The 15,292-nt window shown below is 43.4% G+C and overlaps 1 protein-coding gene across 1 annotated transcript; it reads left to right on the top strand.

Moving 5' to 3' along the window:
- The first annotated feature begins 201 nt into the window (after positions 1-201).
- Positions 202-15,049, top strand: ergic1 (endoplasmic reticulum-golgi intermediate compartment 1). The gene is made up of 10 exons (XM_076103354.1): positions 202-358; positions 5,259-5,320; positions 7,927-7,999; positions 8,417-8,511; positions 10,575-10,699; positions 11,369-11,473; positions 11,578-11,638; positions 11,865-11,965; positions 12,726-12,848; positions 13,684-15,049. Exons 1-10 carry the CDS (start codon positions 339-341, stop codon positions 13,789-13,791), a joined length of 873 nt encoding a protein of 290 aa, XP_075959469.1. The 5' UTR covers positions 202-338; the 3' UTR covers positions 13,792-15,049.
- The last annotated feature ends 243 nt before the right edge of the window (positions 15,050-15,292 follow it).

Consider the following 15,292-nt stretch of genomic DNA (forward strand, 5'->3'; position numbering starts at 1 on the left):
TCCCTAAAGAAATTATGTAATAAAACGGAGGAAAAAAAAGCTCTTTGTTTGTATTATTTTAATCGCTTCTATTATGATTTTTTTTAATACTAGAAAGTTTTCAACGAACGTTTATTAACACAAACCTGATAAAAACGTCGCAGCCGGAAGTAGAATCAGAGAAAACCGGAAGTAGCTTTTCAGCCAATCGGCTTTTGCAAAGCGTACTAAGCTGACGTCAGCCCGGTACCGATGAACAACCGGTAGCATTGAAGAGAGCTCTGTGTTAGCCCGTTGTGTGTAGCTTTGTCCGCAGCTTTGTCCGCTAATCCCCCCCCCCTGTTAAACGTGCTAGCATCATGCCTTTCGATGTTAGGAGGTGAGTACGGAGCTTCCGTTCATTTTGGGATGAGGTATGAAGGGATCAATGGCGGTGTTTTCACAGTCTGTGAATTAAGGGCTGGCAGAAGCATCGCCCACTAAATGAGCGGGTCAAAGTTGTAACAGTGGTGTTTAACATGTGGCATGAATGGGCCACATCGTCGCATGGGGTGCAGAGTTTGTGTTGACTCCGTGGAGTGGTGTTCAGGTACGCTCACAAGAGTTTTATTTAATGTGAGGGTTCCTGGCTGCGCATGTGCAGACGTCCTCATCCATCCCCCGATGCGTCCTAATGTTTCTAACACGTGAAGCCTCAGGGCATAGTGACGGTCACATTGTTTTACGAAACAAACGCGATGGCCTGATCTAGTCTTCTTCACAAACCCATGCTCTATAATCATCACAGTACACAGAAAAGGGTAAAGGCATTCAGATTCATTAGCTACCAATAAACAGTCAAAAACACGCAATACACCTGACGATTCCACTAACCTATAGATACCGTGGGTTATCAGACACAGAGACAATAGTCACACCTTCAGGGCTGTTGGAACTGTCAATAGAGCACGCCCTTATCAAAATATAGGAGTGTGGGGACTTCCTAATTTGGGCAGTGATACTGTACTGACTGGTAATCTGTCAAACTCTTGTGGTCGCAGCCACATATCCTTCCATTTGATAAGAAAGTAAAGTACAACTGCAACCAACAATTTATAATTTCACTTGTTTTAAAGCAACAATTCTAAACATCTTATTCCAGTTTCTCCAATGTGAGGCGTTGCTGCTTTTCTGTGTTTTGTAGAACTGTAAATCTAACATTTTGGGGGGTTTTGGGCTGTTGATCGGACATAACGAGCTATTTGTAAATTTCACTTTGAACCCGGTGGTCAGTCGCAGCCCTGGGTAGCACACTGGAGACGTCTGTCACAGTTACTCTCGTCTTTCAGGCCACAGCTGTGTTGAACCTACCAACATACAGGATCTGGCGTAACTCTCGTTTGCATTGCAGCAGTAGATGACCTATGTGTGAGGGTTGTGTGAGAGCGGGTGTGTCACAGGGTTATCAAGTGGTCATGTCCCGTTCAGAGGCTTCTCTCACTCGATCGTACAAAAACCTGCATTGCAACAGCTGGAATTAGTTTGATTGACCAACTAACTAGTTCAGAAACACACGGGGGTTAGTCGCCAGCGTGAGAGTGTGTAGCAACATAGATTACTGTAGATTACACCATGAGCTAGGGCAGCGTGTATTCCCAGAACGCTTTGTTGTCTGTGACGACTAAATATATTCACCAACACCAGCAGTTGATTGACTATAAAAGTGTTTCCGCTGGTTTTATTCCTTTCCTGATTGTCAACAAATCGCGTGGAAAGACCAGCATTGTGTTAATGTTAATGTACCTGTCGTTACTTTATGCTCGCTGTCTGTGTCTCTCACAAATATATTGTTTTTATTGTTAAAGAAAGCTTAGTCATTTCCTAAAACAGCTGGGTATTGTAGTTTTTAAGAAAACATTACTTAAACTGGTGTTAATGCATTTGTTTAGGACTATTTTCAGCTGCGGATTAATACACGCTTGGTGTTCTCGGGCGTGTTTACAGCCGCAGAATTGCTTTGGTTGCTTGTTAGTTGGATCAGTTATTGTTGGTTTTCGACTCTTTGTTGATGAAAATATAGAATATCACCGACTTTATCCTTTAAAATGTACTTAAAATATTTGTTTGAAACAGAGTGACTGCATTCGCATCCATAAACCAACCATCTTAGGAAGAGTTTTCTTAAAGTGCTTCCTCTATACACATCTTGCTGATGTGTTATTACTAAACACATATCGGACTGGATGTGAATGTTCTGAAATGCCTTCCCCCACGACACAGGACCTAAAATGGTAATAACGCTGGAATAACATATAGCTGAATGTATTGTCTTCCTCTGCTGCTCTTGACTGGTTCTTCAGCAGTAATATAGACAAAGACCCGCTTCTAATGATGAGGATAGAATGACATCAGCTCATCTGAGTGAATAACTGAAAGGCTTTTATCCCCAAGTTTAATTGACCCTCAGATTATGTCATTTATTGACACACGCGGAGTTTGGTTTTGCGCTAACCTGATGACGTAATGTGTTTGCTCCTCGAATAATCAGACCACGGTGACTTCAGTAAGGATGCTCGGTGTCAATAGATGCCATGTCTTTTCATCTTGGCCGTGACGAGCGACTGTTTGCTGTTGTGATACTTGTCGTAAACTTCCGGCAGGTGATTGAATTGAAGCCCTACGTAAAAGAGAGGCGTAGGCACGTGTGCTGCTTATAGCTCGTGATCAAAAGTGAGAAGAAGAACGTTCATCATAAACATCCGTTATCTGCCTTCTGCTGCTGCAATACATAAAAGAGAATGAACTTCTGACTCACCATGACTCATTTGGCGAGGCATATGGTCTATTTCGCCCTTTCTTGAAAAGAAGCCCTGTGGTGTCAACAGAGGGATGCTGGTACACCATGTCCTCACTAATAACACGTGAGCCCTCCTTGCAGAAGACTGAGCAGTGACGGAGGGAGGTGTGTTGACTGTAATTCAGGAAATTACAAACATCAGCAACGCACCGAGAGCTGAACTCTGGAGAGTGAGCTTTAGTATTCATGAATACAAAGTGTTCTGAGCAGAGAAGATTAAGGGAAACTGAGTTCTCATCCAACCTGGAAATAAGTGAGCCAGAGTGTATTCGATAGGTTACGTGAACTATTTAATCATATTAAGTATTTAAGAATGATGCATTTCAATCAGGACATTTTAAATCATCATGATGCGTTAAAGAAATACTGAATGTATTTCTTCACAAAACAACTTCATTTTTTTGCATTTCAAATGCTGCCGTATCATATATAAGTTTAATTGAACGAAGATATATTGATGTCGTATATTTAAAAACAACTGGTGTAATACAAATTACGCTTTACTGGAGTTATCGTATATTTTATTTAAATAAAAATGTGTAAAAAGTGCATTGTCTAGTTGTTTTTTATAATTGTTTCGCTGTAGATGAAATTAGTTCCTCTATTGGTTGTTTTATTCTGAAGTCAAGGATAATGTCAGAAGTCTCTTTTTTTTTTTTCCTTCTGGGCATTTTCCCTGAACCAGTAGTCTGACTTCTCTACCTCCAGTCTGTAGACGTCTTCATCGTCTCTCGACATCAGTCCTACAATTGTGCTGTCGTCCGCGTATTTCACAATCCTGATGAAATCGATGGACAGACTTTGAACGCCCGTGTTAGGGTTGAGTGTATCATCTGTGGACCGGTTTGGGTGATAGTGCTGCGATGCCATATCGGTATATTTGCCCTTAACCTGAAGTGCAATTCAGACCGTGTGTCCAGATATAACAAGACTGTACAGTAACATCCATCGGAGACTATTTTTATAGTTCACATGCGTAGCATCAGTTTCCATCTCGCGTCGCGACTGACCAGACGAGTGAGATTTAGTTTCCTCGCACGTATTCGAATTTAGCAGAGGGAAAAACTGTGACTGCTAAAAATAGGTGTTTGTGTGATCCTACAGCAAGAAGTGAGGATCCTCAAAAGTGGTGGCAAGTGGCGTGCAGTGTGCAAAAATGTACATGATTTTATACGTACATGGCTGGTTTTTGTGTGATATGATACAACCAAGATCTATTTAAAATGCATTAAAAGTGACAGTTAAGGTGAGCATGCAATCCTTGAACTGAAGTCAGAAATATGGAAATCATCAGAACTAGTAGACTTTGGAGAGGACGGGAGGAAAGAGACCCTCCCTCTGCACACTAGAGCTTTACATCCAGGAAGTGTGTTACCCTCGATGTTATTATGATCCTGAAACGGAGACCAAGGGGAGCTGGCTGAGGTGTTTAGGATACAGGGGGTCCTTGAGCGCTAGACGAAAACAAAAGGAGTGAAAGTTGAGGCAAAACAAGAGAAGCAGCGGGATCTGGGCTGGACAGGAAGCCGTCCCTCCCACTTCCTCCCCCTGTCCTGCTACGCATCAGCTGGGGTTATTTCACCGACCGCTCTCGGCGGAAGGAACGCGAACAGATGTGAGTGTGTTGGGACGGAGATGAGTAAGGGGAGTGAGCGTGAGAGCGAGGAAGAGGGAGCGGGTGGGGTTGGTCAGCGATGAAGTTTGGGGTCGAAAATGTTTCACTGCCCAAAAAGGACATGTGCGAGAACTCATGAACTTAAATAGTTTTGGTGTTGAGTAGCAGGTATGTCTCTCCCCCCCCCCCCCCCACACACACACTTTTTCAGCTTTTTCAAGCTGAGAAACAATATTTCATAAGAGAGTGGATTATGTCAGGTTGCGATGATCCTCCTCCGCTTCTGATTCACACACACAGTCTGAAAAGTCAAAGCGAGAAATGTCAAGTTGAAGATTTAAACGAGAATAAAGTCGGATTGTGCCAGCTTGAATCCTTCACTGCTGGTGTCGCTGTATGTAATTGTACAGTAACTTCCAGAAGAGAAAACTATATAATTTAAAGTTGTGTTACTGCAGTTGTGTTTATGATTCAAGTGTGTCTCTTTTCACTGGTGTGTGTGTGTGTGTGTTGTCGGCTTTGTGTTTTCCTGTGTATATGTTGGTTGAGCGTCATAGACTTTTGTTGAGGTCAGGTCAGGATCACAGAGCACACATTCAAACGAAGAGGTGTTACCCTGTAAAATGTGTGTGTGTGTGTGTGTGTGTTGCCGGGTGTCTGGACCTGTTGTGTATAGTGGCGGTGGTCCAGAACTAACATTCCACCACTCTTTCGTAATATTGCGCAGCCTTGTTGGTACAGAGTGTTCTTCTCTTCTCAGCACGTAGTGTTTACATTTTCTTTTCTCTTCTTTTTTTCTCACTTCTCTTTCTTCCTTTCTCTCCTCAGATTCGATATCTACAGGAAAGTGCCAAAAGATCTCACCCAGCCCACATACACGGGAGCTTTCAGTGAGTAGTCCTTCACCCACAACAGGCCCAGATTATGAGCGTTATTTGTGGGTGTTTCTTATTTGGATGTTTTTGTTTAATCAAGTTTTAGTTGCCCACTCGTCCACATATGTATGTTGGGTTAATCATGTAAAATGTATACAAGTAAGTTTGGTCCAATGAAGTTCTATTTCCCCATTCAGTGTCAAACCTAAAATACACACACTTGATTGATACCACTCTCATGTCTGCACTTAAAATATGAAACTACCGCCAGTTGACGGTGGGTTTAGCTTAGCACAACGGCTGAAAACGGAGGGAAACAGCTAGCCTCGTTCTGTGTGAAGGTAACAATCCTCCAGCCGCTTGTAACAAATTCACACGACAAGTTTTATTGCTTTTACACCTCCATTAATGCGCGTATTAAACAAGTGAGATGTAATGCGATAATTAGTGAGCTGGTGGTCTGATTTAGCTGTTTCCAATTTTTGTGCCAAGCTTAGCTAAGTAGCTATTGGTTCCAGCGTCATATTATGACCACAACTTGTTGTTTTGACACGTCAGCTACTGCGATTACTGTTTAGCATGCTGTGTCGTTTTAGGGAGGTGGCTGAATTGGAAACAGTTTAGGCAGGCGAGAACAGCTGTAGTTCAAGTACCTGCCTGCGCAGAGGTGCGTCCTGAGCACAGGGAGTACCTGTTACAGCGCAAACTAGTTTGGTAAGAATGTTAATGGCCATCGCCTCAGGCACCTGAGAGAAGAAGAACCAGTGGCAATCTGAATCGGGTTATGTAATTTCCTGCTCGTCATCGATATGTAATCATGGAGCTGTATTGATTATTCACTTCATTCAAGACAAAAAAAGACCCAATGGCACACCTTTTGGCTCCACTTAGTCATCTCCTAGTATTGGTTATTCATTGGTCAGCTGATGAACAGAATGACGAACCCCAAAAAACAAACTTGATGACATCACGGATAGGCAGTGCTGTCACTGGATAGTGGACAGTTTAACACGGATTACAAACACCTTCCTGGATGACAGGGAAGAGAATGGCTTTGCTAAAGATATACACGCGGGGGGTTTTTATTTGTCGCCCACGAGGAAATGGATGGAAGTTCTTCCTGTGCACAATCAACACCCTTCCTGTCTCCAGCCACTGTCTAGGGGTGAGGGCATCGGGTTGATTTGGATATTAGACTGTTACTGCTTCACCCTCGGCGGGTCGACTCGCATCAGGACTCGTGTGGTTCTGAGTCTCCCCTCTTCACAAAAGGCCGAATATTTGACCCCGTCTGCTTTTGTTCTGTTTTAGGGCCCCATTCCTTTTGGGTAAAATCTTTACGGTACTTACTTTGGACAATAACAGTGGTCTCTGGACATAATGTATCCATCTGTTGTTGTCATAATATATGTTTGTGTGTGTGTGCGTGTGAGAAAATGAGCCTTGGGCAGTGCAACAATCTGAAACGGTGTGATTCATGGTGTTACTGTGTCCGATTCTTTGTCTCACAAGCTCTCTGTTGGAATTAAGCAACTTTTTGAGCCCATTTCCTGACATGGTGTGTGAGCCCTGGCAAGGATGAGCTCCAGTTAAAACCAAGACCGTTCACGTGAGGTCTTTTGCAAATCATTCGGCTTGTCAGTATTTCCGTTGTGGAGCGGTTTCAAACGGTAGCAGCCCATCACGCTGATCTTTAGTAATCCCCTTCCTTTGAAGCCCCGGGGAAGAATTAGTCTTCTTATGAACCTGAATCGGTGACCTGTGTGTCATGGCGACACTCCCTATTGTTTGTTGGTTAAACATTACTTTATGTAAAGCCTCCGCCAGCCGCAGGTTGGGCGTTGCCAACCACAAGGTCATGTGACTGTGAGGTCCTAGGAGACAGTTGCCACGTAAACACGCCTCACCTGCTGAGAGAGCGCTTCTCTGACCGAGGCTCTCGTCAGACCGGTTAGACCACAGATCAGTTCCTTCCATATTTATCTTAGCGAACACATGACAACGTTTAATGTGACCTGATTAGTTTGACACATGAAATGAAACGGGCATCCTGAGCTTCTCCTTTTTAAGCCCGGGCTTTATTTAGGCTCAGACTGAACAAAAACACTTATTATTTAAGGTTAATATTCCTAATTTGGTTTCTGTCTAGCGTTTAGTCTTCTTTGTAAGAGCCATTTTTAGTCGGGGGGGGGAGGGGTGGATTGTCGGTGTGTGAGTTTGTTGAAGGAAACCAAAAAAAAGAGCTGTTTGTAGGGTCTGTGTAGCATGAGCTCACCTCTTTTAGAGCTGATCTGCTGTAATGGCTGCCTGTTGTGCTGGTATTTAATGTACAATCAGTGAAGGAGGGTCTTTTAAAAACCTGCGTAATGGCAGGGTTAACACCGCCAGTAAAACTGCTATTTAGGGACATTCTTTATGGCCGCTGTGATTTAATTAATGTGAATATCTTAGGTCAGCCATTCCCAAAGGCTGGAACAACCCGGCCCATTTGGTTTGCATCACCCCTTGCAATGTCGGTGTAACTTGAGATGAATGTGAAATAAATGCCATGTGTAAGATCAGCAGTGAGTGAAGCGTTTAAACAAGGTGTCCATTCTAACTTTCCTCCTCTCTGTCCACAGTTTCCATCCTCTGCTGCATCTTCATCCTCTTCCTGTTCCTGTCCGAGCTGACGGGCTTCATAGCCACAGAAATGTAGGTATCGCAGGCATCAAATCTCCGAATTAGTCCGCGGCTGAAACACAAACGCCAAGAGGACGGTTCGTTTGTTGCCCCGCGGGCTCAGGATCCGCTGAAATATGTACAAGACGGGGGAGCTGACGATGAATGTCGATGCCCTCGTTATGACGTGTTCTGCTCGGCCCGTGTTGTAACCGATGAATGGAGGCAGCTTTCGCACAGGAAATTGTCTTTGTGCATGCATCAGTCTCATGGTCATGTGTAATAAGGGATGACTAGGGGAGGCGGCGGGGTGGGTGTAACAGGAAGGAAATTACTCTCACAGATGTTAGTCGTCTTCTTTTGCTCTAATTGACTGTTTTTTTTTTTCCTTCTCATTAAAAGTTTGGTTCAAGCTTACCTAACCATTTGTCTCTTCTCTGTCCATTACAGAGTAAATGAACTGTATGTGGATGATCCAGATAAAAACAGTGGTGGGAAGATAGAAGTGAGTTTAAACGTCAGTTTGCCACACTTACACTGTGATTGTGAGTATATAATAATATAATAATATATACAACCGTACACCATTTCTTTGCAATACACTTCCTCTTTGTGTGCTCTCTTCTTTTTTTTTTTTAATGTGGGCCTTTTTTATGGTTTTGTTTTCCTGCTTCATCAGACCGTATCATGCTTACCATGCTAAATGAAAAGATAAATGATGCCTTAGATAGAGAGCAAGACTCTCATAAAGAAGTAGTAAAGCTACATAATGGTTTGCATACACGGCTACCCAGATAACACGAGATCTAAGGCCGGCCTCCCGTCTGTGTTGCCTCCGTTTGATCCCGTGCGGCCACACGGCCGTGATCAGAGTTTGACTTCTCGGCTCCTCCGCTGTGCTTCGATGTCAGAGAAGTGGGCGGGGACGGAGAGCCGTCACTGGTTATTTGCTCCTCATGACTCCCGTCAGAAACTATGCCCAATGACACACACGCGTGTGCACAAATTGGCGAGGCTCTGGCAGCACAGAAAACACACATTTGTTCGATTCAAGCGATATCCAAAAATGGCAAAGCTAATAAATGCTGCCGGATTTCTGCGAGAGAGGCTTTGGCATGCAGACGCACAGCTGTTGGCCATGTGTTCAGACGACCTCACTCATGGCATGCCTTAACAAGGGCGGTCTCATGCCATTTCCAATTAAAGCTCTCTGTGATTGTATGTATGGTGGTTGTTTATTTGCAGAAATGTGGGGCCCTCTTTAAGTGCACACGCTGGTCTAACCACTCGGCAGCTGCATGTAATGAGTAGAAATGTTTCTCAGCGTCCTCCCGGCGAGTTAATATTGTACATATATTTTTCCGGGCCTCCAAACAGGTTGTCATCCATTACAAATTTACTCGGAGGGAGAAATCATTTCCATCCCTTTTTACTGTTTATCTGCTCTGCTCTGCTGTTCCGGATTTAAACACCGTCTCCCTCCACTGACCTTTTACGGGTTGCCAGGTCTTGATTTGTGACTTCATGGAAAAGCAGAACTGCGTGTAATAACTGTATAATAATTCTCATCCCGCCCCCCCCCCCCCCACTTTACATGAACACTCTTCTCGTTGTAAATGTCTTAAAAAGGAGAAGCGACCGGCTCAGACGCACTCACAGTGGCACACTTGACTAGTGTTTGTGCGCTGTGTTTTGAGAGACGGAGAGACGGAGGGGGAGCCGAAGTTGTCTTGAATGTCAAAGGTCAGACAGACGGCATGTGGAGGTTTTGAGCACAGGTCCAGCAGACGTCCCTCTCTGCACTGCTAGCCAACACACAGCGCAGCCCGGCTCTGAAAATAGGCCACTGCCAGTGTGCCAACACGCGGCGGCCTGCAGGAGGGGAGGGGGGGGAGGGGGGGGGGGGGTCAGTGAAGTCTAGATGGAAAAACACAGACAGGCAGGCAGGATAGGTGGTCTGTTTGGACTCTGTGTGTTTACTCTGCGGGTCACTCTCTGCAGAGTTTCTCTCTTTATTCTTCTCTTCCACTGTTAATAAAAAATAAAAAAAGTGCTTGTTTTAGTTTTTTGCCTGTAAAAGAAATGAGAGCTGCAGCTAATGATTATTCTCACTATCAAGCATTTCTTTGATTAATCAATTAATTGTTTGGTCCATAAAGTGTCCAAAGAAACCTGGAAAAATGCCAGGCGACTTCTATAATTGACTTATTTTCTATTTATAATGATGTTTGTTTTGACATGTATTCATCATTGTGTGTCTGTGTGAGCGCTGGCATATAGTTTCTTTCATTTCATTGAACTCAAAGACTAAAATAAAGATCAAGCTTATTGTACAGAATTGAGAAAAACAGTTTTTGGTGTAAAGCTGAAACAAGTTGATCAGTCATGACAAAATAAGTAATTAATTGACAAACTAAGTGTTAGATGCAGCCATAGTTGGGTATTTGTGCTTAACAAATTAAGATAGTAGTTGATTAATTTATATTGTTTGATTAATTGTCTCAGCACTGAAAATGGTAAAAGTTTGGAACCAGCTTATTATTTAGTGTCATATTGTCTCTTCTTCATTCTATATTTAACTGTCTCCCATGTCTCCCTGTTTCTTCAGTGGTGGGTTTGGACATCCAGGATGAGATGGGCCGCCACGAGGTCGGTCACATAGACAACTCCATGAAGATTCCTCTCAACCAGGGGGACGGTTGTCGCTTTGAGGGAGAGTTCACCATCAACAAAGTAAGGCCTCATCACCACATAGTAGAGAGGAGAAGAAGAATAACCCACACACACACACACACACACACACACACACACACACTCACACACTGTATGAGGTTTAAATGGCTGATCTGCCTCAGAGAAAACCTAAAGTTAGTTTTTTCCCCCCCTGTGCCCAGTAATTACATTATGATAGATTGGATTAGGATCTTTTGTGGGACATAAACTCTCAGACTATATGTTGTTTTTTTGTCTTGGACTTGAGATAAACATAGAGCCCCCCGTCTGAGACGAATGAAGCCGACCTGCTTCCTCCTCCAGTCTAAATTGAGTTATGTTCAATTTAAGAGCTCTGGGATCGGCTTCAGTTACGTCTGCAGTCTGGGCCCCGGGAAGCCCTGTTTGTCCTACCTCCATCGTGTGCGTCAGTCTTTCCAGTCCATTTAAAATGATTAACCCAGCAGTTGTCCATTTAACACTCTTGCTTGTGGAATATTTGGAAATATTGTGAAACGTGTTAAAGTGGATTTTTCTTCCAGACACAAGGGCCATTTGGTTTCCAACCAATCTCGCGCGTGTGTTTAGACTCGGTCATTAGTTAACTAAATGTGTTGCAGGTGCTCACATTAACTTACCTCGCTCTGTGTGTGTGTGTGTGTGTGTGTCTGTGTGTCTGTGTGTCTTCAGGTACCAGGAAACTTCCATGTGTCGACGCACAGCGCTACAGCGCAGCCCCAAAGCCCGGACATGACTCACAACATCCACAAGTTGGCCTTTGGAGAAAAGCTCCAGGTCGGGACTCGCACTAAAACACACCGTGGGGAAAAATGGACATTGATAAAATCTAACGGTATCAAGGCTGAACACGGATCTCTTCTCTCTCTTTTGCCACGCAGGTACTAAAAGTACAAGGAGCCTTCAATGCGTTAGGAGGGGCTGACAGGCTGTCGTCTAATCGTACGTATGCACGCTGCACATGTACCCCTCGTATCCACTGCGTGACTTTTATGTAAGGCGTGGTGTGGTGCAATGAAACGAGACACCCAGTGGGACGTCTTTTGAATCCAAAGTGGAATCACAGCTGACTTTGCATCTCGGATGGAAAGGCTCCAGGCAGCTGCGTCGTGATCAAAACTACATCCATTTTTGGACACTTTAACTTGTAACTTTACTTCTCTTGCAGCTCTGGCCTCGCATGACTACATCCTGAAGATTGTACCGACGGTGTATGAAGACCTATCGGGCAAACAGAGGTTCTCCTACCAGTACACGGTAGCCAACAAGGTGCAGTCTCCCTCCCATCATCCCGTGTTCCCTTTCCCCTCACCTGTTAGATCCTAACCCTCTGCGTCGTACGTTGTTTCTGCACATGTCGAGGCAGCAGCGGGACCATCCCAACATATGGCCAGAGCGTGTTTTGCCGCGTTAACTTGTGCACTCACCCGGAAGTGAAAGCTCGCCCCTAGTGACTGGAAACGCTCCCCAGATGTCAACAAACCATAAACACACTTCCTAGAACTGTGTTGATGGACAGCTGCTTTGGAGTTTGGAGTAATAACAGCGCAGGTCAGCTGTGAATCGAGGAGGATGAGGGCCTGAGCAGATTATTCCAAAATCAGCATAAATAAAGAATAGTGTGTCAGTGTCTTCAGTGTCAGTCTTTTTTTCTTTAGGTGAATTTAGTTTTTTTTTTTTTTTGCAGTAATGCGATTTAAATGAATTCACTGATGTCGATGTTATTGCGTAACACATTGTAGCCTCCTCTTACTTACTTCATCAGATTTATTGAGCCAAGATTCATTTTCAATGGATCATTTATGACTTTTTAGTGACTTCATCTGAAAGCTATTCTATAATGACTCATAAACGCCGCCGCTGCCACCACCGGAGATGAGAATGAAATAACAAGATTGCTCGAAAATTGATTTCTCAACACAATGGGTTGAAACGTCTGTTTATTAAATCAATTTTTCTCGCCACGTGCAGCTCCAAAAATGATTAAAGTTTGTAACACGCTTTCTTTTTTTTTTCTTTTTTTTCACAGGAGTACGTTGCTTACAGCCACACGGGCAGAATCATCCCGGCCATCTGGTTCCGGTACGACCTCAGTCCAATCACAGTCAAGTACACAGAGAGGAGACAGCCCGTCTACCGCTTCATCACAACAGTGAGTTAATCCTCCTCTGGGATTCGCCTGAACAAAAATATCTTAGTTCAAATAAAGTCAATTTGTTTTAATTCAAAGTCTTGAAGAGGTCTTGAATACAGTAAAAACTGGGATTTTAGGCTTTAAACACAATCTTTTAATTGTTTAGCATCTTTCAGCTCGTTGTTTTGGATCAACAGCTGGCAGCTTTAAAGTTTTGGTTCACTCTTATCGATGGTGCATGGCTCTGATAAACTGACACCCAGCAACAAACAGCAGACAGACAGAGTTAGCAGCTAGCTGGTGGCCAAAGTGGAGCGTTCAGCAGCTACAGAGGCATATATTCCCCTCAGGAGCTGGTGGAGAGCCGGTTAGCTTAGCTTAGCATAGAGACTGGAAACAGATAGCCTGGCTCTTTCCAAAGATAACCATCTACCAGTTTTAAAAAAAGGTTATATTTGGTTATTTAATCTGTACATTTGACCTCCTGCATTCTTCTTTTCTCGTTCTCCGCCTCCTCTCCCCACTCGACCTTATCGGTTGAGGAATTTTGGCCGAGCCTGTACCACCTCATCGGCAAGGTTTCCTTCTGACTGATAATGCGGTCAGGATTAAATTGGCATGTGTAGGACATGACTGTAAGCATCGTGCGATTATGAGTCACGGTTTAAGATTATGAGTCAAGCTGCAGCAGGACTCTTTGCTGGATTCCAGCACATACTGAGGTGTCAGTGAAATGTGTTGTGATTTAACGTGATCACAAGCAGCTGATTGTTGAGCAATTTCTAGCCAGAGGAGAACAACGTTTTTTTTTTTTTACCGGTGAGACTGACGGAGTGACTTGTGTTTCCTGTAGATCTGTGCCATCGTCGGCGGGACGTTCACAGTCGCAGGAATCATCGACTCCTGTATATTCACCGCTTCAGAGGCCTGGAAGAAGATCCAGATTGGGAAAATGTCATGAGGACTGCTCCCGACTCCTCCCTACATCTTATTTATAAGTGCAAAGTTGTTAGCCTGTTAGCTGAATCCAATCCTGCTCTAACCCACTTCCTGTTGGAGGTTGCTCCAAAGCGACCAACGGAGTGGCTCCGGCACTCGATCTAACTACCAGGCTACACGGCTGCGTCTCAGTTACTTAAGCTCCTCTCAGGCTCCATCTGCTCTGATGACGTGTGGACGCAGACTATCACATGTCTGCTTCCTCCGTCTTCAGTGTCGGGAGAGGAGAGGAGAGGAGAGGGAAGCTCTTTTGTTACTGTGGAGATCAAGTACTGTGTGTCAGGGTTCAACCAGGCTGGGTATTTGAAGTCTGTACACGATTTTCTTTGAAGTATAAAAAAAACAAAAATCTCACATTCAATTTTTTTTTTTTTTAAGTTTGGTGCACAATTTGACACAAATCCCCACATATATTCAATCATAGGGAAGTTTTCAAGTTATGGCTGAATGATTTACAGACATAACGAAGTGTTTAAAGTCATTTTAAAACGTTTAAAAAACAGTATTGGTCTAACTGTACTTGTTTTGTTTGTAAGCCTCAAAAAGGGAATTATCATTTGAAGGAAATGTTCTGGTTGATAAGACCGGACTGAACTTTAAAGTGTTTCCGTAGGTCACGCTGTCCATAAAACTGCATTTTGAATCATGTGACCTCTTACTGTATCTCCAGTATTCACTGCATGTGCCTTTGGGTTTACTCTTCCACCGCACAGGGTTACCATCAGCTCTCATGCGTCTGGTTCAACGGCTGCTGTTACAACTTGTTTTGTAGATTCACTTTTTAAGAGATTTCTTTTTTTTAATACATTGATCATTGTTTATCTTTCAGTCAATTTATACCAATATTTCATCAATGCTGTTTGATATTCCCAGTTTTGGCTTTTCCCCCAATGCATTTGAATTACTGCATAAATATAGTGAATGTCAGTTTTTTTTCAAAGAGAGCAAATGATACGTGAACTCATTGAGTTTCTATGACGTTGTAAATTGTAAAGAAGATTTGGTTTTGTAAGGAGAGAACTTGTAGGCCAAGGTGTTTGTCCTCTTTGGTCATTTTTCTTTCTTTTGTACTGTTTTAAAAGACTCTCTGATGGAGAACAGTGATAATCACGAGCCCTTAGAAACTACTCTTTCTACTGCTAAGGTCATCCACTTCCTGTTCCGCCTCAAATTGCTCTGTAATGCTATGTGTTCCTCAAGTAAAGGCACCATAGAAATCACTGTTGTGTGCTCCATGTGTTCAGGTTTCTATAAGCCAGCTGCCAGCCGTTCGACAAGTTTTATTTCCTCAGTTTTAAGGATTTGGTCTTTTACAAGTCTAAGAGGGAGTACTATCCCTATCATTTTATAATAAACTCTAAAAGAGTTAGTCAGGGAGTGCTGCTTTTAAGAATGAAGTGAGCTGCTGCTTTAAAAGACGATTATTTCGCATCAAAGTTGTCTGCCTTTTCACCTGAAACTGA

This window comes from Anarhichas minor, unplaced genomic scaffold (genome assembly GCF_050575085.1).
Source record: "Anarhichas minor isolate MPS153535 unplaced genomic scaffold, ASM5057508v1 ptg000028l, whole genome shotgun sequence".
NCBI lineage: Eukaryota > Metazoa > Chordata > Actinopteri > Perciformes > Anarhichadidae > Anarhichas > Anarhichas minor.